Source organism: Vulpes vulpes, chromosome 13 (genome assembly GCF_048418805.1).
Source record: "Vulpes vulpes isolate BD-2025 chromosome 13, VulVul3, whole genome shotgun sequence".
NCBI lineage: Eukaryota > Metazoa > Chordata > Mammalia > Carnivora > Canidae > Vulpes > Vulpes vulpes.
In genome coordinates this window covers 122,564,056-122,587,534 of record NC_132792.1, presented here as the reverse complement: position 1 = coordinate 122,587,534, position 23,479 = coordinate 122,564,056, and the positions used below count along the sequence as shown (strand labels likewise).

At 33.8% G+C, this 23,479-nt stretch overlaps 1 protein-coding gene across 50 annotated transcripts in view; it reads left to right on the top strand.

Annotated features, from left to right (window-relative positions):
• The window catches only part of CDC42BPA (CDC42 binding protein kinase alpha), a 320,030-nt gene that overhangs the window by 53,942 nt on the left and 242,609 nt on the right, over positions 1-23,479 (top strand). For all 50 annotated transcript variants that reach the window (XR_011996311.1, XR_011996312.1, XR_011996310.1 and 47 more), the window contains exon 2: positions 12,255-12,346. Coding sequence is in view for 44 of the 50 variants with exons in the window: in XM_072732749.1 (XP_072588850.1) it covers positions 12,255-12,346 (92 nt within the window). In the remaining 6 variants the exon portion in view is untranslated. The remainder of the gene's footprint in view (positions 1-12,254; positions 12,347-23,479) is intronic.

Genomic DNA, 23,479 nt, shown 5'->3' with positions numbered 1-23,479 from the left:
TTTTGTCCAGAAAAGAGGAAAGAAAATAAAAACAAAAAAATCCAAAAGAGAAAGAACAAAACAACTCCAAAACAGAAAAACTAGATCCTGGGTGTGTTTTGGTCTGCTTGTTAAAAGAATCTAAATCCCAAAATTAAAAAAAAAAATTAAAAAGAAGTAAAAGAAACAAAAATAAAGCATATATATATATATATATAAATTTAAAAATTAGTAATAAAAAATTTAAAAGGAATTAAAAAAAAAGAATGAAAGTAAAAAGGTAGATCCCATTTGCCCTTATAGCTGAAGTTTTGCAGCCCTCTATGATCAGTAAACTCTGTGAATGAGTTGTTTGTGCTGAACCGGGTGGGTTGGGGGGGGGTCCTGCTGAGCTGATTCTCAGGCTGACTTGTTACAGTGAGGATGACTCCACTAGGAGGCGCTGTTATGCTCACTGAAGTTTCCCTGCTTATGGGTGGGACGGGCGTGGCATACTCAGATTTCTAACCTGATTGGAAAGTCTGCACCCCCACTCTTCAGTGAAACCTCACGGAAGGGCAGGCAGTCACCCCTCTGTGTCCCCAGTTTCCATCTGAACCTTGCATTCCCTGCCTGTGTCTGAGCTTTTTGATATTTCAGATGTGTAAATGAGTTTCAGAACTACAAATTATAGGGATTCCTGGGGCTTCGACCTGTACTATTCCTCTGGGGAGGGTCTCCCCGAGCTTTTGCCATTTCCTTGGGCCCCAGAAAGAGGGGTCACAGTACCGTGCAGCAGTTTAGCTAATGGGAAAACAGAGCAGAAGGCTGGCCCAGAGACCGCTGCTCCCAGCCAGCTTCTCTGCTTCTGTGCCTGGGAGCAGTGCAGCTTGTGGCACCATCCGTTCTCGTGCCCCGGGGGATCCTGAGACCGCGCTGTCACTCCTGGGGCTCCGCTGGGCTTCACCGCCGAGCACCTGTAAGGCAAGCTTTTGTAAAGGTTCGGATAGTTTGTGGCAGCCTCCCACCTCATCCACCGCTCTATCTCCCCCAGCTTTAAACACCTTTTACTTTCTGGAATGTGGTCACTTTTCTGCTTGTGGACTTGCAGCTTTGTTGGCAGATCTCCAGTGGATGTCTTGGGTGCTCAGAATGATTTGCTAATAACTATCTCGCTATGTTCAAGGGAAGAGACAAGCTTAGGATCCCCTACTCCTCTGCCCAGAAGTTCTTGAGTAGTGCTTCTTAGTAATATATGAACAGATTTTTTTTTATTCCTAAAGTTGTTCACAGCCCATTTTTTCATGACCAATTATTTTCATCTAACTTGATCACTGAAATTAAAATGAAGATGTATCATCAGGTTTCATTAAAAACATCATCGTTTCTCAAATTTGAAAGAACACTAAGTTGTAAAAGAATTCTGACCAAATAACTGAATTTTTGAGCTAAGCATTTTCATTAACATAACTATTGATTCATTCACATTATACAAATTAAAAAAATTTTTATTAAAATTTTTTCCCGTGAATGTATGTAAAAGAGTATATAAAGCTTTCTGTACAATTCGAAAGATGATAATAAAATGAACATCTCTCTTTTGATCCAGGCTAAGAAATATGAATAGGATTATAGAAACATCCTGTGTGTCAGCGTGTTTCTCTTTTTTCTTCAGAATAAATCACCACCATGAAATTGCTTGCTTTTCGTTATAAATTTATCTCTTTTATAATTTCCTATAGAATGTTATTTATTTTTGCCTGTATTTGAACTTTATGTAAAAGAAATCATCCTGTATGTTTTTGTAACTTCTTTCCTAACTAGTATGTTTTTGACATTTATCCACATTGCTTGTATTAACCTTGAAAATGAAACAGTTATTTTACCAGCAAAAATGAGTTTATTTGGGAATAACAGAGAATTGCAATTTGGGGTATGCAAATTATGGCAAAACTATAGGTAAATCCAACAAAGGAGAGGAATGATACTTTATGGATAATAAGGAAGTTGGGAGTTGATTTGAACAAAAATCTATTTGGAGAAAAACAGGACTTTAAGGTGATAGTGGTTTCTCACTGGCTGAGCTGCAGGGGTGGTCAGTTCTTGTAGGAGATGCTGTGTTCATCTTTCCCGTTTGGGCCTGTAATTCATGATTCTTTCTTGTTAATGATTTTTCTTTTGGGGTCTATAATTGACAGTTCTTCCTATTGGCGTTGAGGGGTACAGCTCCACCTTCCAGCCCCCCTTCTTTTTTTTCCTTCACTTTTTCGATCACTTAATTTTTTTTATTTAAAATCAATTTAATTAACATATAGTGTATTATCATTTTCAGAAGTAGAAATTAGTGATTTATCAAAATTTTATCAGAAATTTAGTGATTCATCAGTTGCATATAATGCCCAGTGCTCACTATATCACATGCCCTCCTTAATGCCTATCACCCAGTTACCCCATCCCTCTACTCACCTCCCCTCCACCAATCCTTCATTTATTTCCTAAAGTTAAGAGTTTCTTATGGTTTGTCTCCCTTTCTGATTTCATCTTATTATATTTTTCCTTCCCTTCTCCTGTGTTCATCTGTTTTGTTTCTTAAATTCCATATGAGTGAAATCTTATGATACTCGTCTTTCTCTGACCTGTTTTGCTTAGCATATTACCCTCTAGTTGTATTATTTTTGATGGCTGAGTAATATTCCATTGTATAAATGTACCCCATCTTCTTTATCTATTTGTCCATCAGTGGATATCTGGATGTCCATATTTTGGCTATTATGGACATTGCTGCTATAAACATTGGGATGCATGTGCTTCTTTGTATCACTGTGTTTGTATCCTTTGGATAAATATCCAATAGTGCAACTGCTGGTCGTAGGGTAGCTCTATTTTTAACTTTCTGAGGAACCTCCACACTGTTTTCCAGAGTGGCTGCACCAGTTTGCATTCCTACCAACAGTGGAAGAGTGCTCCTTTCTCCATATCCTCGCCAACATCTGTTGTTTCCTGACTTGTTAATTTTTGCGATTTTGACTAGTGTGACCAGTCTCTCCTGCATCTGGAATTCACTTTAGTGAGGTTTCCCTTTATTAATTTTCACTTAAAATCTCTATGGTTCATTTATTTTCACTTCTTTATATTAGTTGGTTGTATGAATGCACCATCTTCATATAGATGGACATTTGCTTACAAGTTTTCATTATTGTGGATAATGCTAAATAATACTGTCTTCCAATTCCCATATGCAAGAGTTCCTCTAGGTGCTGTTACATGTCTAAGATGGAATCTCTGGGTAGCAGGTTATGCATATAATCTATTGAAATAGTGGACTGGGAAACTTAAAGTAATTGTGTTCATTTACATTCCCACTAGCAGTGGACAAGACATTATTCCTCCCAACATTTGGTTTTATTGACTTTTGAATTTTTGCCAGTCAGATGTGTGTGAAATTGTGGGTCATCGTGGTACATTTGTTTGATTTTTACAAGGAGTTGGCTGTCTTTTTTTAAAAAATAATTTATTTATTCATGAGAGACAGAGAGAGAGGCAGAGACACAGACAGAGGGAGAAGCAGGCTCCATGCAGGGAGCCCGATGTGGGACTCGATCCCAGGACTTTGGGATCACGCCCTGAGTTAGAGGCAGACGGTCAACTGCTGAGCCACCCAGGCATCCCAGGAGTTGGCTGTCTTAACAAGTTCATGGGCCATTGTGTTTTCTTCTCTATGAAATACACAGCTTTTTAATTGGTTTATTTATTTATTTATTTATTTATTCATTCATTCATTCATTCATTCATTTATTTATTTATTTTCCTTTTTATTTATTTATTTTTTTTTAATTTTTTTTTTTAATTTTTATTTATTTATTTATTTATTTATGATAGTCACAGAGAGAGAGAGAGAGGCAGAGACACAGGCAGAGGGAGAAGCAGGCTCCATGCACCGGGAGCCCAATGTGGGATTCGATCCCGGGTCTCCAGGATCGCGCCCTGGGCCAAAGGCAGGCGCCAAACCGCTGCGCCACCCAGGGATCCCTTATTTTCCTTTTTAAATTTTTATTGAAATTTTAGTTAACATACAGTGCAGTATTGGTTTTAGGAAGAGAATTCAGTGATTCATCACTTACATAGAACACTCAGTGCTAAAAAAACAAAAAAACAACAACAACAAAAAACCCCACACTCAGTGCTCATCATAACAAATGGTTTGTTTCTTTTAAATGGATTGCTAAGAGATCAGTATGTATTCTGGGTATCAGTCCATTTTCAGTCACAGCTAAATACTAGTTAGTGTCTTGATGGTGCTTTTTGATGAAAAAAAAATTTTTTTTTAATATTTATTTATTTTGAGAGAGGGAGAAGAGCACACATGAGCAAGCACAGGTAGGAGGGACAGAGGGAGAGAGCCTTAAGACTCTGTGCTGAGCTCAAAGCCTGATGTGGGGCTCAGTCTCATGACCCTGAGATCACAACCTGAGCCAAAACCAAGAGTCGGATGTTTAACCAACTGCACCACCTAGGCTCCCTGATGAAAAAATTCTAAATTGTCAAATTTATTAATTTTTTAAATAAACTTGTAACTTTATCTTCATTAAAAAAGTGTTCTCCAGCCCTAAGTGATAGTATCCTGTATATTGTCTTTTAAACAATCTGGAATATCTTTGTATATTGTGTGAAATACTATTCCAATTGCATTCTTTTCCTGAAAATGACCATTGTCCCAGTGTCATTTGTTAAATAGTCCATTCTTTTCCCACAATTGTACTGTGCCAGTCTGTTATAAATTATATGCATATGTGTATGGGTTGCTTCTTGGCTCTCTGTTTGGCCAATTTGTCCATCTTCTTGCCAACACATACTATTTTAATTATCATAGTTTTATTATAAGTCTTGGTTTGTTAATACTGTAAGTCTTTTTCCTTTTTCTTTTTTTTTTTTTGGTCGAAAGTATCTTGATTTTTCTTGGTCCTTTCTTCATCTTTGTAAATTTTAGAATTAGCTTGTAAAATTTATGAAAAGCCGGGGATGCTGGGGTGGCTCAGCGGTTGAGCGTTTGCCTTTGGCCCAAGGCGTGATCCCCGGATCAGGGATCGAGTCCCACATCGGGCTTCCTGCAGGAAGCCTGATTCTCTCCTCTGCCTGTGTCTCTGCCTCTCTCTCTCTGTGTCTCTCAAGAATGAATAAATAAAATCTTTAAAATAAATATATGATAAGCCTGGTTGAGATTTTGATTTTAATTACATTAACTTGCAGATATACTTGAGGGAGAATTGTCCTTTTAATGATCCTGTGCCTTCCTATCCATGTACTTTTTATTTGGGTGTTTAAGATCTTTCAGGAAACATTTGTAGTATATTAAGGGCCGATATACATCTTTGGTAGATTTATTGATAGGTCCTTTAAAAACTGCCATCATAAATCTCTTTCTGGATTATTTTTGAAAAATTTTTTTGATGTATGAGTGAAATTGACTTTTGCGTATTATTTCTGTCCAGCAACTTGCTTGACTCAGTCATTGCAGTCATGATGCATATTGATTTTTTTGTGTTTTTTTTTCCTTCCTGTGCTATACTTTTCATCTATGTGGCTTATTTAGTTTATAACTGGAAGTTTGTATCTCTTAATCTCCTTTGCCTATTTTACCCATGCTCTCACCCGCCTCCCCTGGCAGCTACCAGTTGGTTCTCTGTAATTAACAGTCTGGGATTTCTTGCAAGTGGTTATATATTTGCAATACTTAATTTGCATTCAGAGTAGAGAGCTCACTTAAAAATATTATGGATTTATACATTAGTTTAATTTGAAGCATATTTTTTGGAAGATAATTTTAATACATACATTTCTTAAACAATTTTTTTTTAAGTGTAGTTGACACAAATGTAGTTACAGGTATACAACATACTGATTCACCTTCTCTTTGCTGGGTTCACCAGCCCAATCATCTGTCTCCATAGAATACTGTTGAAATATCACTGACTATTTCTATGCTGTGTCCTTTATTCCTGTAACTTACTGATTCCATAGCTTTAAGTCTGTACCTTCACTCCTCTTCACCCATCTTCACCATCCCCTCACCTCTTTCCCCACTGGTAACCATTGGTTGGTTCTCTGTATTTATAGGTCAGATTCTGCTTTTTGTTTGTTTATTCATTTGTTTTGTTTTGTTTTTTAGATTCCACATACGAGTGAAATCATTTTGTATTTGTCTTTCTCTGACTGACTTATTTCACCTAACTCTCTGGGTCCATCCATGCTGTTGCAAATGGCAAGAGTTCTTCCTTTCTGTTGATGTGTAATATTCCAACCCACACATGTGCACACACACACACAAACCCTCCAGATCTTCTCTATCCATTTATCTATTAGTGGGCACTTGGATTGCTTCCATATGTTGGCTGTTGTAAATAATGCTATAATAAACCTAGCAATACATATATCTTTTTGAATTAGTGTTTTTATTTTCTGTGGATAAATAGTAATGGAATTACTAGATCATATAGTATTTCTCTCTGTAATGTTTTGAAGAACCCTTCATATTTTCCACAGTTGTTGCACGAATTTGCACTCCCACCAACAGTACATGAGGGTTCCTTTTTCTGCATCTTTGCCAATACTTGTTACTTCTTGTCTTTGATACTAGCCATTCTGACAGGTGTGAAATAATACCTCATTATGGTTTTGTTTTGCTTGTGGAATTTTCTATGTAGATAATTATATTATCTGCACATAGTAAAATAGTTTCCTTCCTTTCTTTTCAATCCTATGTGTTTCTTTTCCTACTGCACCGACTTATATCATTATTAAGATATTAATTAGAAGTGATAATGGTTATTTTAATAGAAGACATCCTTATTTGCCTCTTGATTTTAAAGAGAATGTTTTTAACATCTTACTTTTAAGTGTTCCATTTGCTACTCTGCTGGTGCTGTTGTAACTATCAGTGATCAGGCTGCGGAGGTTTCCTTTTTGTTTCTCATTTGTTAAGAGTGTGGATATGAAAAATAGAAATGGTTGTATAATTTTGTTGAATAGTGTATGTAGATATATTTATTGAAATACTGATATTTTCTTCAATGTATTAATGTGATGAATCATGTTAATCAGTTTTCTAATATTAAAACAACCTTGCATTCTTGGGATAAACCCAACTTGGTCATGTTATTTTATTTTTAAATTATTTGATTATATCGATAATTTGATGAGACCTTTTGCATCTATGTTCATGAACAATATTATCTGTATTTTTGGCATGAGGTTTGGATGAGTTAGCTAGCTTTCCATCTTGGTTTATTCTTTGGGAAATTTGATTTAATATGAGAATTACCTCTTTCTTAATGTGTTTAATTAGTTGAACTTGCAGGTAAAGCTGTTCAGGATTGGTCTTTCCTTTGTGGAAGATTTTTACACTACTGATTCAGCTTATTTATTGGACAGTTCATATTTTCAAAAAATTTTTTTAAGAAATCAATTACTCATTCTAGGAATTTGTTCACTTCTATATTTTCAAATTTATTGACATAAGCTTTTAATAATATTCTCTTACCACTCATTTAATCTCAGCAGCATCTGAAGTTTTGTCCAGTTTCTCATTCCCAATATTGATTTTTCAATTGTTTTTGTTAGTTTTTTTCAATGAACCATCCTTTGGCCTTGATGAGCCTTTCATAAGCTTATTTTCAAATTAATTTTATTTATTTTGCTTTCTTACATTTTTGTTTTCTTCTACTTTGAGTTTATTGTTTTGGTCTAATACTTCATTGTCTGTTTAACATCTTAATTTTTAAGCTGTCTTTCTTTACCAGTGTAAATTTGAGAGCTTCCCCCTCCCTCCCTCCAGTGCATACTGGTTTAGGTTGTGTTCTAGAACTTTTGATGTATAGTATGCTATTACTATGTAGTTCTGAAAATTATCTTATTCTTTAAAATTACTTTTGGATATCAGAGCTTATGATTTTTTCTGATAACCTTTCTGTTATTGATTTCTAGTTGAACTGTAATCATATAGTTTGGTTTTTATGTTCCTTGTACTTTGAAATTTGTTGGAGGTAGTTTTATGTCTTGGCATGTTGTCAAAATTTGTAGATGTGCTGTGTGTGTTTTATAATGATATTCTCCAGCTCATAAGGTAGAGCATTACATGCATGGTGCTCAATTTTTTTTTTTTTAACCTGCTTGGGCTATCAATTACTGGTAGTTATAGTAAAATCTATGAAGGTGAGTTTATTTCTTCCTTTATGTCTGTCATTTTGGCTTTATATAGTTTGAGATTATGTTATGGGGTATATACATGTTTAGAATCATTATGTCTTGGCTAGTTTGATTTACTGTTTTTTTTTAAACTCTATGTATGGCTCCTTTTCATCTCTATTCTACTAATGCCTTTCCCCCTAATATCTTTTTTGTCTATTATTAATATGTCTAACTTAGTTTTTTGATGGGAGGGTGAGGGTTAATATTAGCCTTTATTTTTTCTGAAATTTTGCATACATTTGGGGAAGAACCTACTAAAGCAAGAAAAATTTCACGGAATTTTAGAGAGGAGGAACAAATCTAAATATTATGTATCTGGGAGAATGATTGTAAAATATGCAGATTTCTAGCAATATTGGTAAGGAAAAACAATGAAAGTAGACCCAATATACAGTATTAGCATCTAAAAAGGAATCAAACCTATTGTAGTGTTTTAAAACAAAAGGATATTATTTCACTTTATTCCAATAAATTTGAAAATTTCAGTGCAATCTATAATTTTGTAGGAAAATATAATTAACACTTATCACAGAGAGAAATAGAAATTATGAAAATGACAATAATATGACAGAAGTCAATTATTAAAAGTCCACTGAAAAGATATCTTCACTAGCATGTTCTTACCAGACCTTACAGTCAGAGTCTCTGCTTTTGTCTTCTGAAAGTTTTATAGTTTTGTTTTTCACCTTGAGATCGTTAAACAATCTGGATTTTGTTTAGAGAATGAAAAAGGAGAAAAAGCTACTAAGCATACTTAAATGAGGTTGATTTATCATTTGTCCCAAACCAGATAAAGACAGTATAGAAAAAAGATAATTGTAGACCAACATTGTTTATGAACACAGATATAAAATTTAAAAATAAAATCAAAGCAAAACAGAGTCGTCTGTGTATTAAATGCATTATAATCAAGTATGGTTTATCTCAAGGCATATAAAGATAGTTTCAACTTTTAAAATCTTCTTAAGTAATATGCCAAATTAAAAGAATGAAATAGAAAACCATATCCTCTTCATGGAGATTGTAACTAACAGTCCTACCAGCTATATATGAGAATACCTGTTAATCACACACTTGCAAACACTTGATGATTTCACATTTTTTATTTTTGGCCCATTTGTTTGGTAAATAATAGTATATTTCTAGTATGTTTATTTGTGTTTCTCTGATTTAAGTACCATTTTCTGTTTATTAGCCATTTGTATTCACACTGAACATTTATTTACTTATTTGACTGAGAATAAGGGAACACAAGTTGGGGGAGCAGCAGAGGGAGAGAGAAAAGCAGGCTCTCTGCTAAACAGGGAGCCTGATCTATCTCTACCCAAGGACCCTGGGATCATGATCTGAGCCAAAGACAGATGCTCAACCTACTGAGCCACCCAGGTGCCCCCACACTGAATATTTTATTTTATTTTATTTTATTTTATTTTATTTTATTTTATTTTATTTTATTTTTTCACACTGAACATTTTAAACAGAAGAGTAACACTTATTGCATGATTTGTTTACTTGAGCACAGGGACTGTTTATCTTTTGTATCTCTAGCATCTTAAATAATAGCTGGCATACAGCAGGTATTAGAAGATACTTGAGTAAATGATTAGGAAAACTATGAGCCTTCTGAAGAAATTTGTGACTTAACTCATTTTTGAATGCCTAAAAAAGAATAGTTTTGCAATGTCAGAGAAATGGGATTTTTACCAGCAGGTTCCAGGAAATAAAGACTAGATAGGATTATTTTTAAAATTTCTGTTAATGCCTTTAGGCTCCCATAAAACTTGGGAATTAATCCTAATTACATATGATTTTACATCATCTGGTCCCTTCAGGATAGAAGCTGCTTTGTAGAAAAATGATTTTTTTTTTTTTTTACGTACTATCTTCCTTTGTACCCTTGGTAAAAGATAATTTGAACAACCATTTGCTTTCCTGAATTGTATTTCATTTACTCTGGTTGGTAGAAATAGTTTCTTTTTCTGTTTTGCAACAGTATTTCAGAGGTTTGAAAAAGCAACATTTTTGACCTTTTAGTTAGGTAAGTAGGATGTTACCCAAAAGAAGGTATACGTGGAACTATTCTAGATTACAAATAATTTTAGTTGGTGTTGTTGGATTTGGGGTCGATAATGAGAAAACAATATAGAGCATGTACGTTATTTGGGGTTTAGGGTTATTGGGACATTTGAGGTAGGGGGAACATAAAGTGAAGTAGTAGATGTATTTAAAGAAGTGCTAACTGTTCCAGGCTGCTATGTGATGTTTTTTCAGCTATAGTTGGCTGCTGTACCAGCACTAGTCTCAGACTGGCTGGCTTCACATCTTTATTTCTAATTCATATATTCCCTACCTACCCATCTTAAGCAGGTATTTCTGAAATGCTGGTATAGAAGCTGGGAAGGGAGAGACGGTAGTCTCAGATTACTGCTAGATAGATAATGGCACTCCTACTGTTACATAGATTATTACTCCTCCTTGCAGTTCCTTTATATCCCTTCTGCACCTTAGCAAATAGCCTATTTGTCAATAAACTTTCTTCCAATTATGATAATGGGGACCTGACTGGTACGCAGTGACCATAGTCTCAACAATTTGTCCAGTCCGGTTTGTTCAACACCAAGGTGTCTTAGTCATTTTATCAGTGTTCACCTCGTTTGGTGCCATTGAAAAGTATTTTCTTTTTCTCCTTGGGTGAGATCCTCCATCTCTTTATTCAGATTTGATATTCCTTTGATCACCTTCTCTATTGTGAATTGCAAACAGAGAGCCAATCTCAATTTTCTTTCCTTATTACATAAAACACCAACACAAATCTCTATTAGACTGAGTGCAATGTGGACTACCCTTCTTTTCTAAATTACTTAATCGAGCTAAATACCTTCAGAACAAATCAAGTTATAAAAGCTGGCTTGCCTATTTTACTCTCCTAATGCTCAAATAAATCATACTCTCTCCCCATGGAAGGGAGGGAAGAGAGCTGTACCTCCATATAATGACCCTTTAATCATATTACTCCTTTTTGTGTGAAAATTAAGAAGGACATGAGGGGAGGAAAGGAGACAGGTATACATTTCTCTTAGAGGCAGCCGAATGTATATTGATTTTAGGATTTTTTAAAAAGTCGATTTATTCCCTATTATTAATAGGACATCTAAATCCCTTGTATGGTATTCAAGGCCATTTACACTTTCCACTTTCCAGCTTCAATTGCTTTGCATTTCTTCTCAAAATTCTGTAACAACACTGGGATATTTACAGTTATTACCTCAAGGTCCTTTTCTTGCCTCTCTTCATTTGCTTATATTGCTCCCTGTGCCAGTGTCTACACTGCAAACCCAGGCAGAGTAGCAAAATTTTACTTGGTCCTTAGGGTCCACTTACTGTGTTACTCCATCTGTGAAGTATTAGTGTTCCATTCTTACCTATCCTGAAGTGCTTTATATTTACCTCTATTTGAAGTTTCATCACATTGTTACATTTTGTGTGTGTGTTTACTGTCTATCTGCTCTGAAGAGTGAGAACTTTTTGAAGGAAGGTACCATGTTCTCATAATTGTTAGACTCCAGTGATTGCCACCATGCTTTATGTAGCATAGACTCTTGTCAAAGGAGTGTTAAAAGGATAAATAAATGAATGAGTATGAAAGAAATCTGAATTTACTTAGTGGGAATTGCTGAAACTCCCACTTCCATGATAATTTGCTTTTACTTCTCAGATATTTGTGTTAAAATATTGTCTAGTGTTTTTGTTAGAATATACAGTGTCAACATGAAAATGAACTGGTCTCATTTGTACATCCCTGTTACTTTGCATTATTTCATGTTAGTAGGTGTTTAAAAATATGTTTCTTACAAAAATATAATTCACATGTAAGAAAGGGAATTGTCTTATGGAATGTATTTCTTAATATATTTTGAAGGGATTATGAGATAGTTTGACTTCATTCTTAATCATAATCTGAATTTTTATAGTTTAAAAAATGCCATTATGTACATATCTAATTTGCATCACATTTCATTAAGAAAATAATTGGTGTTGTTCTTTTGTTTCAGCCAAACCATTTACTTCTAAAGTGAAACAGATGCGCCTACATAGAGAAGACTTTGAGATATTGAAGGTGATAGGTCGAGGAGCTTTTGGAGAGGTAAGAGAGAAGGTTTTTAGAGAAGTTCTGCTGATTGTCTTGGAAGCAATTTTATACAGTTTGTGAGAGAATTTAACTGAAATATGATTTCCTTGCTATCAGAATTAATATGAATAGTCAGAAAATATATTAATGTTTTAAATGAAATATTTCTTCCTGGAATTTTTTTTCCAAGATGTTTTTCTTCTTCAGATGTTAGTGTAAGTTTGAGCATGGTTCTGAACTCTTCTGTCCCATTGGTTTATTTGTCTCTCCTGATGCCATATCACCCTGTCTTACGTTACTCTAAATTAGGGAATCTCAATATTTGATGGTATATGTACTCAAGCTTTCTCCTTCTCTGTTGTTGGCCCTTCATATTTTCATGTAATTTTACAACGAGTATTTCAGTTTCAGAGTTACTCTTAAAAAGCCACACTCATCCATCTGCTTCAGTTTTGATTAGGATTGCACATTGACGCTGGAGATCAATTATGTAGATAATTGACATCTTCATAATACTGAGTCATCTGGCCGATGAAAGAATGTGATATTCTTTGTTATTTTAATTAGAATTGTTAAATTCCATTTTCTAATTGTCTTTTGCTAGTAATTAGAAATATAATGTAATTTTGACTTCATACCTAGGAATGCAGCTGATTTTACTTTTTCAATTATGAATTATGTTGGATTTTTTTAAATTATGTTGGATTTTAAGAAAATGTTTTATCAGTACTTTTGAGACACTTTAGGCTTTTCTCCTTTATTCTGTGAATGTGTTGAATTACAACGATTTGTTTTCAAGTGTTAAACTAACCTTGCATTTCTAAGATAAACCCTAACTTTATATTATCCTTTTTATATCTCATTGCTCTTGGCTTGCTCTGTGTGTGTGTGTGTGTGTGTCTGTCTGTCTGTTTGTTTAGATTATTTGAGAGAAACTGGCCTGTAATTTTTCCTACTTTGAATCCTGATTAGATTTTGGTACTTTGGTTATACTGGCCTCTTTTACCGTTCTCTGGAAGAGTTTGGGAAGATTGTTTTTATTTCTTCTTCATATGCTTAGAAGATTTAACTTGTGAAACCATTGGGCCTAGAGGTTGCCAGTGAGAAAATTTTAAATTATATATTTAATTTCTTTAGTGAAAATCAGCTTAAATTTTTGATGTGTTGGTTTTGCTGAGTTCACCCATGTCATCTAATTTTTCAGTTATTACTGTATTTATTATTTTTACCTCGTTTTTTCATTTGTCATACTAGAGCTGTATCAGTTTTTAAATTTTTTCAATGAACTAACTTTTGCCTTTTGAATTTTTCTATTGTAGATTTGTTTTCTGCTTTACTAATTGCTGCTCTTCCTTCTCTCTGGTTTTAACTTGCTATTCTTTTCATAATTTTTGGAGATAGATACTTAGATCATTGATGTCTAGCCTTTCTTTTCGAATGTGTATTGAAGGCTGTACGTTTTCCTCTAAGCACCTTTAGCTACAGCTGATAAGTTTTGATAGGTCATATTTTCATTGCTGTTTTACTTGAAATGTAGTGTCATTTCCAATGTGATTTTGAATTTCTATTTGTTTTCTTTCTTTCCCCTTTTCTTTCTTGCTTTCTTTCTCTATTACTTTAGAATTTCATTGTTCTAGGTATATTTCTGTTCCTGAGTTGCAGTGGAATTCCATAACAGCCACTGCATAATTTCAGTCCTTTGAAATTTGCTGTGCATTTTTGTGTAAATAACAGGTTAAAAATCATTAATCTTGTTTAAATCTTACACATCTTTGTTATTTTCTCAGCTTGATCCGTCATTTCTGAGAGAGGATTTGTTTGTTTCTTTTAGTTTTCACGGATAACAAATATGGAGTTATTCTATCTTCCTGGTGATTAACTCTTTTTTCATAATTGAATGATCCATGTTGTCACTAAGTAATGCTTTTTGAGTTAAATTTTCCTTAATTTGATATTAATAGAATGATTCCAGCTCTTTATTAGTATTTGCATTAAATATCTTATTCTATCCTTATGAGTTTTAGCTTTCTATAATCTTATGATATGTTTACTATAAGTAAAATATAGTTTTTTTGTGTGTGTGTGTGTGTGTGTGTGTTTTAAGTAATCTCTACCCCAAGATCAAGAGTAACATTTTCTACTGACTGAGCGAGCTGGGCACCCTAGTTTTTGTTTTTTAATCCTTTCTGATAATCTCATTTTGTCATTGGAATATATAGTCAGTGGATATGCAATGTAATTATTTATTACTATTTGTTGTCCATTTGTCTTGCCCATCCTGTATTATGTGTCTCTCATTTCCTGGTAATGGAGTACTTTAAATTATTCTCTCCCTCATTTATTAATTTCTTAGTTTTACTTCTTGTTGGTTTCCCTAGAGATTGCCACATGTATCCTTCGTAAATTTGTATTTTGCCAATTCTGATTTACCTGACTTACTCTTTTTTTTTTGTCATTGCTGCTATGTCTTTAGTTCTATATATATTTAAAATCTCAAAAACTACTGTCCCTATTCATTTAGATTTGCTTATATATTTACATTTTCTCTTGCTCTTCACATTCACATACTTCCTTTTGATAACGTTTTCATTTTGACTTAAATATTCCTTTTACGTCAAGTCTGCTGATAACTGTCTGCTTTTATTTGTCTGAAAATACATTTGTTTTGGAGTCATAAAATTAAAAAAAATTGAGTTATATGCATGCATGACTCAATGGATTTTTACATTTGCATGTGTTTGTGTAGCCATTATGCAGACCTAGATAGGCACCCATTGCCTCCTCTATGTGAGTAAGTGCTTCCATTAGAACCCTCTGTGCTGACTTTATCACTGTTGAGTTACATTGCCTGTTTTTAAATTTTATATTGATGGAATTATATAATATATACTCTTGTTTTTGGCTTATTTTGCTCAACATCATGCCTGTGTGATTCATCTTTCTTTGTATTAGTTCACAGTGTTCCTTTGTATAAATACACCACAAGTTATTTACTCATATTAATGTTGGTGGGTATTCAAGTTTTTTATAGCTTTTGGCCATGTTAATAATGTTGTGAACATTCTTGTACATGTCTTTTGGGAGACAGAGGCATTCATTTGTGTTTGATATAAACTTAAGAGTGGAATTGGTGGGTCCTTGAGTAGGCATATTCAGCTTTGGTAGGCAGTGCCAGATGATTTCCCAAATGGCTCCTAGTGTACCAGTTTACACCATTCCATCTACCAATAATGTGTGAAGGTCCCAATTGCTTCACTACCTTGCCAATACTTGGGTTTTGCCTTTTTTTTTTTTTAACTTTAGCTATTTCTTTTGGTGGGTGAGTAATATTGAATTATGATTTCACTTCACATTTTCTGATAGCTCTATAAGTCCATTTTCATATCACTTTACATACTTAGATTTTTTTTTTCCATGAAGTGCACATTCTGAGGTTGGGGAATTGGGAGTGGGTTGTTTAACTTATTGGTAAATTCTGGATACAAGTCCTTTGTTGGAGATAATGTGTGTGTGTGTGTGTGTGTGTGTGTGTGTGTGTGTGTGTGTATTAAATAAAATATCTCTTCCTTTCTGTGGCTTGGCTTTTCCCTCTCCATATAGATCTTTGATTGGTGAGAAGTTCTTAGATTTAGTGAAGGTCTAGTTAATTAAACTTTTCTTTATGATTAGTGCTTTTTATATTCCTTTAAAGAGGTTTTTTTCCCCAACTCCAAGGTCATGAAGGTATTGTGTTACCTTCTGTTGTCTTTAAAAAACATTTATATTTTAGTCTCTCATCCATCTGGTATTGATTATTTGTTTCTTGAGGTATAGGTCAAGGTTCCTTTTATTCTTTGTAGGTTTTATACATTTATTTATGAGTGTTTGATGTTTGTGGATGAGCTTTTTATAGAATTGTTTTCTAACTTTGTTGCTAGAATAGAAATACAATTGATTTTTGTATATTAATATTGTATTTAAGAATCTTGACATATTTATTAATTCTAGATTATATGTAAGTTTTTTCAGTTTTTCATAATTTTATTTCCAAATAATGACAGCTTTTATTTTTCTGTCTGATCTTTATGCCTTTTATTTCTTGTATTATTGCGGTGGAGAGGATCTTCCATAAAATGTTGAATTCAAGTGGTGAAAATAGAATTTTTATCTGGTTTGTGATTTCAGGGGGAAGTGTTCAATATTTTACTATTGAGTTTGAAGTTTGCTGCAGCTTTTTTGTTTGTATTGCTACTCTTTTAGGTTAAGGGAATTTTCCTTCTAGTCCTAGTCTTTTAAGAGTTTTTCCATGCATAGGAGTTAACTTTTATCAGAAGCCTTTTTCTTTATGTGTTTTGTTGATATGATTTAACTTCTATATTTGATTACTCTGGGGATTATTTTGGTTAGTTTTTACATGTACTTAATACTACATTAATGTATAAATCCAATTATTCCCATGTATCATTTAAAAATGTATGGTTTGGTTTGATTTGCTTACATTTTGTTTTGTATGAGAAAGATTGGCCTTTACCTATCCTGTTAATTTTTTAATATTTGTGAATGATATGCTTAGCTCACAAGATAACTTGGGAGGTGTTCTTGGTTTCTCAGTTTTTTGAAAGTTTGTATAAGATTAGTATTATTTCTTTGAAAACTAGTGAAACCATAGGAGTGCAATTTCTTTTCTTTTTGATTGTCTCTTTTGAGGTAAACCTTATATATGTTGAAATACACTAATTGTGTATATGTATAATGTTGTGAGCTTTGACAAATAGACTCACCTTTATTGAAGATATAGAACATTTCCATCTCCCTAGGAAGTTTCCTTCCCTGTTAGTTCCCTATAACATCCATAAAGTGATAACCACTGTTCTAAATTTTAACTGTGGATTAGTTTTGGGTTTTTGAAAATTTCATGCAAATGGAACCATACCATGTGTACTTTTTGGTATACAAATTCTTTTGCTCAGAATTTGGATCTCTGCAAGATCCATCCTTGTGATTGAATGTATCAATATTCCCTTTTTGTTGCTGATTAGCATACTATCTTATTAATATACTACAATTTATCCATTCCTAGGTTAATGAGCATTTGGGCTGTGTTTAGTTTTTTGACTATTGGGAATAAAGCTGATAATGAATATTATTGTACAAGTATTTATGGAAATACATTTATATTTTCCTTGGATAAATATCTACTACTGGCACTGCTCTGTTAATGGTAGATGCATGTTTAAATTTAAAAGAAACTGGCAAATTTTTCTATTCAGGTTGTAGGGGTTCATTATATTTTGTATTTATAAAAGTCCTTTGTCAGATACATGTTCTCACAAGCTGTGTGGCTTACCTATTAAATTTCTTAGAAATGTTTTTTTACGAGCAGAAGTTTTAAATTTTGATGATATAATTGAAATTTTTTTCTCTTACAGTTAATTTCTGTGTTTGTTCTAAGAAATTCTTGTTCATATCCAGCAAGTCACAAAAACATTTATGTTTTTCCCTAAAAGCTTTATAGTTTTAGCTTTTATGTTTAGACTGGTGATCCATTTTAAACTAATTTGTATATGATGTGAGATAGGGATTGAGGTTCATTTATTTCCTAATGGATTTTCAGTTGTTTCAACACCATTTGTTGAAAAGGTTGTTTCCCTTCTGTTGAATCACTTTAATACCTTTGCCAAAAAAATTAGTTGACCATGTAAGTCTTGATGTTTTTCTGTTCTGTCTAGTTCTATTTCATTGGTCTCTATGTCTCCATGCTGGTCTCACACTATTTCAATTCCTATAGCCTTATACTATAAAGTTGAGAGCATATAGTGAAGTCTGAGTCTAAGTCCTACTAGGTTCTTTTTCAAAATCATTTTTGTTATTCTAGAACTGTTGCATTATCACATGAATTTTAGAATCTGGTCAGTTTCCGAAAAAGCCTACTGGTTTTGAAAATGAATTTGCATTCAATTATAGATCAGTTTTGGTAGGACTGACATTAACAATGTTGAGTCTACTAGTTAGTCTGTAAACAATGTATTTCTCTCTCTCTCTTTTTTTAAGAGAGAGTGAGGGAGAGCCTGTGTGAGTGGACAGGGAAGGACTTGGAGGGGCAGAGGGAGAGGGGGAGAGAGAATCTTGAGCAGGTTTCACACTCAGCACGCAGCCTGATGTGGGGCTTAATCTCATGACCTTTAGATCATGACATGAACCCAAATCAAGAGTCAGACGCATAACTGCCTCAGCTACCCAGGCACCCTTCTCTCAGTTTTTTTTTTTTTAAGATTTTATTTATTCATGAGAGAGAGAGAGAGAGATGCAGGCAGAGACGCAGGCAGAGGGAGAAGCAGGCTTCATGCAGTGAGCCTGACGCGGGACTCGATCCTGGGTCTCCAGGATCACACCCTGGGCTGAAGGTGCTAAACTGCTGAGCCACCTGGGCTGCCCTTAGGTTTTTTTTTTAAGGTGTATTTTTTCTCAAGAATATTTTATAATTTTAATGTATAGGTTTTTGTTCATTTTTTTTATTAAATATGTTCCAAGTAAATTATGCTTTTTGATATTATGATAGATGATACTAAAACTCTTTATGTTCAGATAGAATGCTGCTAATATTTGGATACACCACTGATTTTTGTATCTGACATTATTTCCTAAATTCACTTACTATTTTTTAAATAGTTTTTTGTTGTTTCAGTTGTTGCTTTCTTAGATTTTCTTTGTGAACGATCATACTGTCTGAGACTAGGGACAGTTTCCTTTTTTTTTTCTTTTTTTTTGACAATTTCCTTTTTACTTTACAGACTTTATACATTTTATTTCTTTATCCTATTGTACTAATTTGGACCTCTAGTACAATACTGAATAGTTGTCATGAGGATAGGCATCTTTACCTTATTCCTGAGCATTGGGAGAAAGGATTCAGTGTTTCACCGTTAAACATGGTATTAATTGTAGGTGTTTGTATAGGTGCCTTTTATCCAATTGAAGATACTGTCTTCTATTACTAGTTTGCTAAGAATTAAAAAGAATTTAATTACTAATGGGTGCTGAATTTTGTCATTTGCTTGTCAGGCATTTATTGAAATAATCATATAGATTTGTCCTTTTATTCTCTTAATACAGTGACTCACTTTGATTGACTTTTTAAAAAATAGATTTTATTTCTTAAAGCATTTTTATGTTAATAGCAAAATTGAGTAGAAAGTATAGAGAATTCCCATTTACCTTTAGCCCCGACTTGTGCACAGCCTCTTCCATGGTTGACATCCTGCACTCTAGTGATGCATTTGTTATAGTCTGTGAATCTGCATCGACCCATCATTATCACCGAAACACTATAATTTACATCAGGATCTGCTCTTGGTGTTGCATATTGTATGGGTTTCAACAAATGTATAATGATACATATTCACCCTTATAGTGTCACACAGATCATTTCATTGCCTTTAAAATCCTGTATACTCTGTTTACCATCCTATCCTTCCTTCATCCTCTCGCTATCATTCATTTTTTTATTGTTTCTACAGTTTTGCCTTTTTCAGAATGTCCTATAGCTGGAATTCTATAGGCTGTAGCCTTTTCATATTGGCTTCTTCCATGTAGTAATGTTTATTCAAGTTTCATTTATGTCTTTTCATAGCTTTTGATAGCTCATTCCTTTTTAGTGCTGAATAATATGCCATTGTTTGAATGTGCCACTATTATTATTTATCCATTTACTTACTGAAAGTCATCTTGGTTACTTTTAACTTATGGCACTGGTGAATAAAGCTGCCATAAACATCCATGTGCAGGTTGTTGTGTGGACATAAATTTTCACTTCCTTTGGGCAAATACCAAGGAGCATAATTGCCGGATGGAATGATAAGAGTATTGTTACAGTTTTGTAAGAAACTGCCACAATGTCTTACAACATGGCTGGTACCATTTTGCATTTTTATCAGCAATGAATGAGAGTTCCCGTTACTCCACATCCTTATTAGCATTTGGGGCTTTCAGTGTTTTAAATTTTGGCCATTTTAATAGGTGTGTAGTTGTCTCTCATGGGTTTTTTAACTTGCAATTCCCTAGGTTATGTTGAGCATCTTTTCATATGCCTTTTTTGCCATCTGTGAATCATCTTGGATGAGATGTCTGGTAGGATCTTTGGCGCATTTTTTTAATGGGGTGGTTTGTTTTCTTAATGCTGAATTTTAAGAATTATTTGTTTATTTTGGATAACAGTGCTTTATCAGATATCAGTCTTTTACAAATTTTGCTCCCTTGTTTATCTTCTCATTCTCTTAACAGTGTCCGTCACAGAGCAGAAGCTTTTAATTTTGGTGAAGTCTAGCTTATCGATTAATTCTTTCATGGATTATGCCTTTGGTATATATGATTGATTTTCAAATGTTAGCCTAATCTCTGGGATAAATTCCAATTGGTCATGACTTACTATGCTTTGAGATATTGACTTACTATCCTTTTGAGATATCTTTAGTATTTTCTTAGCTATTTTCATATCATTTATAATTAATGGAGAATTTTTTATAGAGTTGATGTCAAATTTTGATGTTAGTGTTATACCGGACTTAAAAAAATGAACTGGTGGAGAGTTTGCCCTTTATTGGGAAGTATTTTATGTATATTTGGCATTTTTTCCCCCTAAATGTTTGATAGAATTTACCAATGAAACCATACGGACTTGGATTTTTTGGTGGGGCATGTAATCCTACTAAATTAGTTTCTTGATGGTTAAGAGCTATTCAGATTTTCTATTTTCTATTGTGTTAGCTTCAGTAAATTTTATTTTTCATGGAATTTGTTTATTTTACTTAAGTTTTTAAATACAAAGTTGTTCATAATATCCCTTTATTATTTTTGATGTCTATGGAATATGAGGTGATACTCTATCTTTCACTGCTCATACTTATGTTTTATTCCTCTCATTCTTTGTCAGTCATGTTGAGGTTGTTTAGTGTTATTAATCTTGAACAAAGCTACTTTAGGTTTGTGAATTATTATATTTTTGTCACTTTTTAAAAAAGACTTTATTTATTTTAGAGAGAGAGTACACTTAAATGTGGAGGGGGACAGAGCAGGGGAGAGAGAGGGAAAAAAAGAGAATCTCAAGCAGACTCTGTGCTGAGTGCAGAGCCCGACACAGGTCTCGATCTCACAACCCTGAGATCATGACCTGAGCCAAAACCAAGAGACAGATATTTGACTGACTGAGCCACCCAAGGACTTCTGTTTTTGTCACTTTTTAACTTAAATTTTTAAAAATCTTTGTTATTTCTTTTCTAATACTTGGTTTGGATTCAATTTGCTTATCTTTTTTTCTAGCTTCTCAAGGTAGAAACTTAAACTTAGATCTTTGTTTCTTTTCCATTCCAGTTTAAGCATTAAAACTATAAATTTCCCCCTGAGCATGATTTAGGTATATCTCACAGATTTTGATGTTATATTTTCATTATCTTTCATATCAAAATACTATTTAACTTTCTCTTTGATATTTTCTTTGATGAGTTATTAAGTGGAGCATTTACTTTTAATAATTTGGGGACTATATGAGTTATTTTACTGTTTATTGATGTCCAAGTTATGTTTGTTATGGTCAGACATCATGCTCTAAGTTTTCAGTACTTTTCAGGTTTTTTGAAATTTATTTTATGGTCAAAATATGGCTTATCAATATGTGTACTTGAAAATAATTATAATTTTACATTTGTTGCTTATATTCTTTTATAAATGTCAGGTCAAGATGGTTGACACTGTCAATAAGATCTTCCATACTTTGGTGAGTTTTATTTGGTTTATTTTATTTTGAGAGAGGAGTATTAGAATCTTCAAATACAATTGTGATTATAGAATATAGAATATAATATAGTATCTTCAAATATAATTATGATTCCACCTCATACATTTTGAAACTCAAAAAACAGGCATACGATTTCTCAATTTTTTTTTTAATTTTTTAAATTTATTTATGATAGTCACAGAGAGAGAGAGAGAGGCAGAGACACAGGCGGAGGAAGAAGCAGGCTCCATGCACCGGGAGCCTGATGTGGGATTCGATCCCGGGTCTCCAGGATCGCGCCCTGGGCCAAAGGCAGGCGCCAAACCGCTGCGCCACCCAGGGATCCCATGATTTCTCAATTTTTATGTATTTCTGATACATCAACTTTTTTTTATCATTATGGAATGTGTCTTTTTTTTAAAAGATTTTATTTATTTATTTATTTATAGAGACACAGAGAGAGAATGAGAAGCAGAGACACAGGCAGAGGGAGAAGCAGGCTCCATGCAGAGAGCCTGACTTTTTTTGTAAGATATTATGTCTGTCAGGTCGTCTAATTTCTCTTATATTAATATAGTCAGCTTTCTTAAGGGTTGAACTTTTTCTTTTTTGCATTTGTGTATAAAGTGAATCTCTTGGGGCACCTGGGTGGTTCAGTCAGTTGAGTATATGACTCTTGATTTTGGCTCAGGTCGTGATCTCAGAGTCCTGGGATTGACCTGCATTGGGCTCCCCACTCAGCAGAGAGTTTGCTTGTTTGCCCCTCCCCCTGCTCTCTCTCTCTCTCTCTCTCTCAGTAAATAAATCTTAAAAAAAAAAAGTGAATCTCTTATGGATGGCATATAGCTAGGTTTTGCATTTTTAAAATACATTCTGGTCTTCTCTGCACTGTAATTGGACTGTTTAGACCATGGGTCAACAAATTTTTTTTCTGTGATCTGCCAGACAGTAAATATTTTGGATTTCATAGTCCATATGGTTTGTGTGGCAAGTACACTACACTGTCATTGGAATGTGAACATAGCTGTAGACAATTTATAAATGAAGGAATTTGGCTGTATTCAAATAAAACTTTATTTATAAAACAGGTATTGGGCTATATGTGACTTCTGGGCCATGGTTTGCTGAGGCCTGGTTTAGGCCATTTTAATGACAATTTATAGATATATTTATAAGTATATATAGATATGTGATTTTTTTGTTTTCTGTTTGCTCCCTCCTTGTTCTTGTCTTGTTCTCTTCCTGTCTTTTTTGGGGTTAGTTGAATAATTTTTAATGTTCTCTTTTGATGTCTTTTTTTTTTAAAGATTTTATTTATTTATTCATGAGAGACACAAAGAGAGAGGCATAGACATAGGCAGAGGGAGAAGCAAGCCCCCTTTTGGGGAGCCTGATATGGA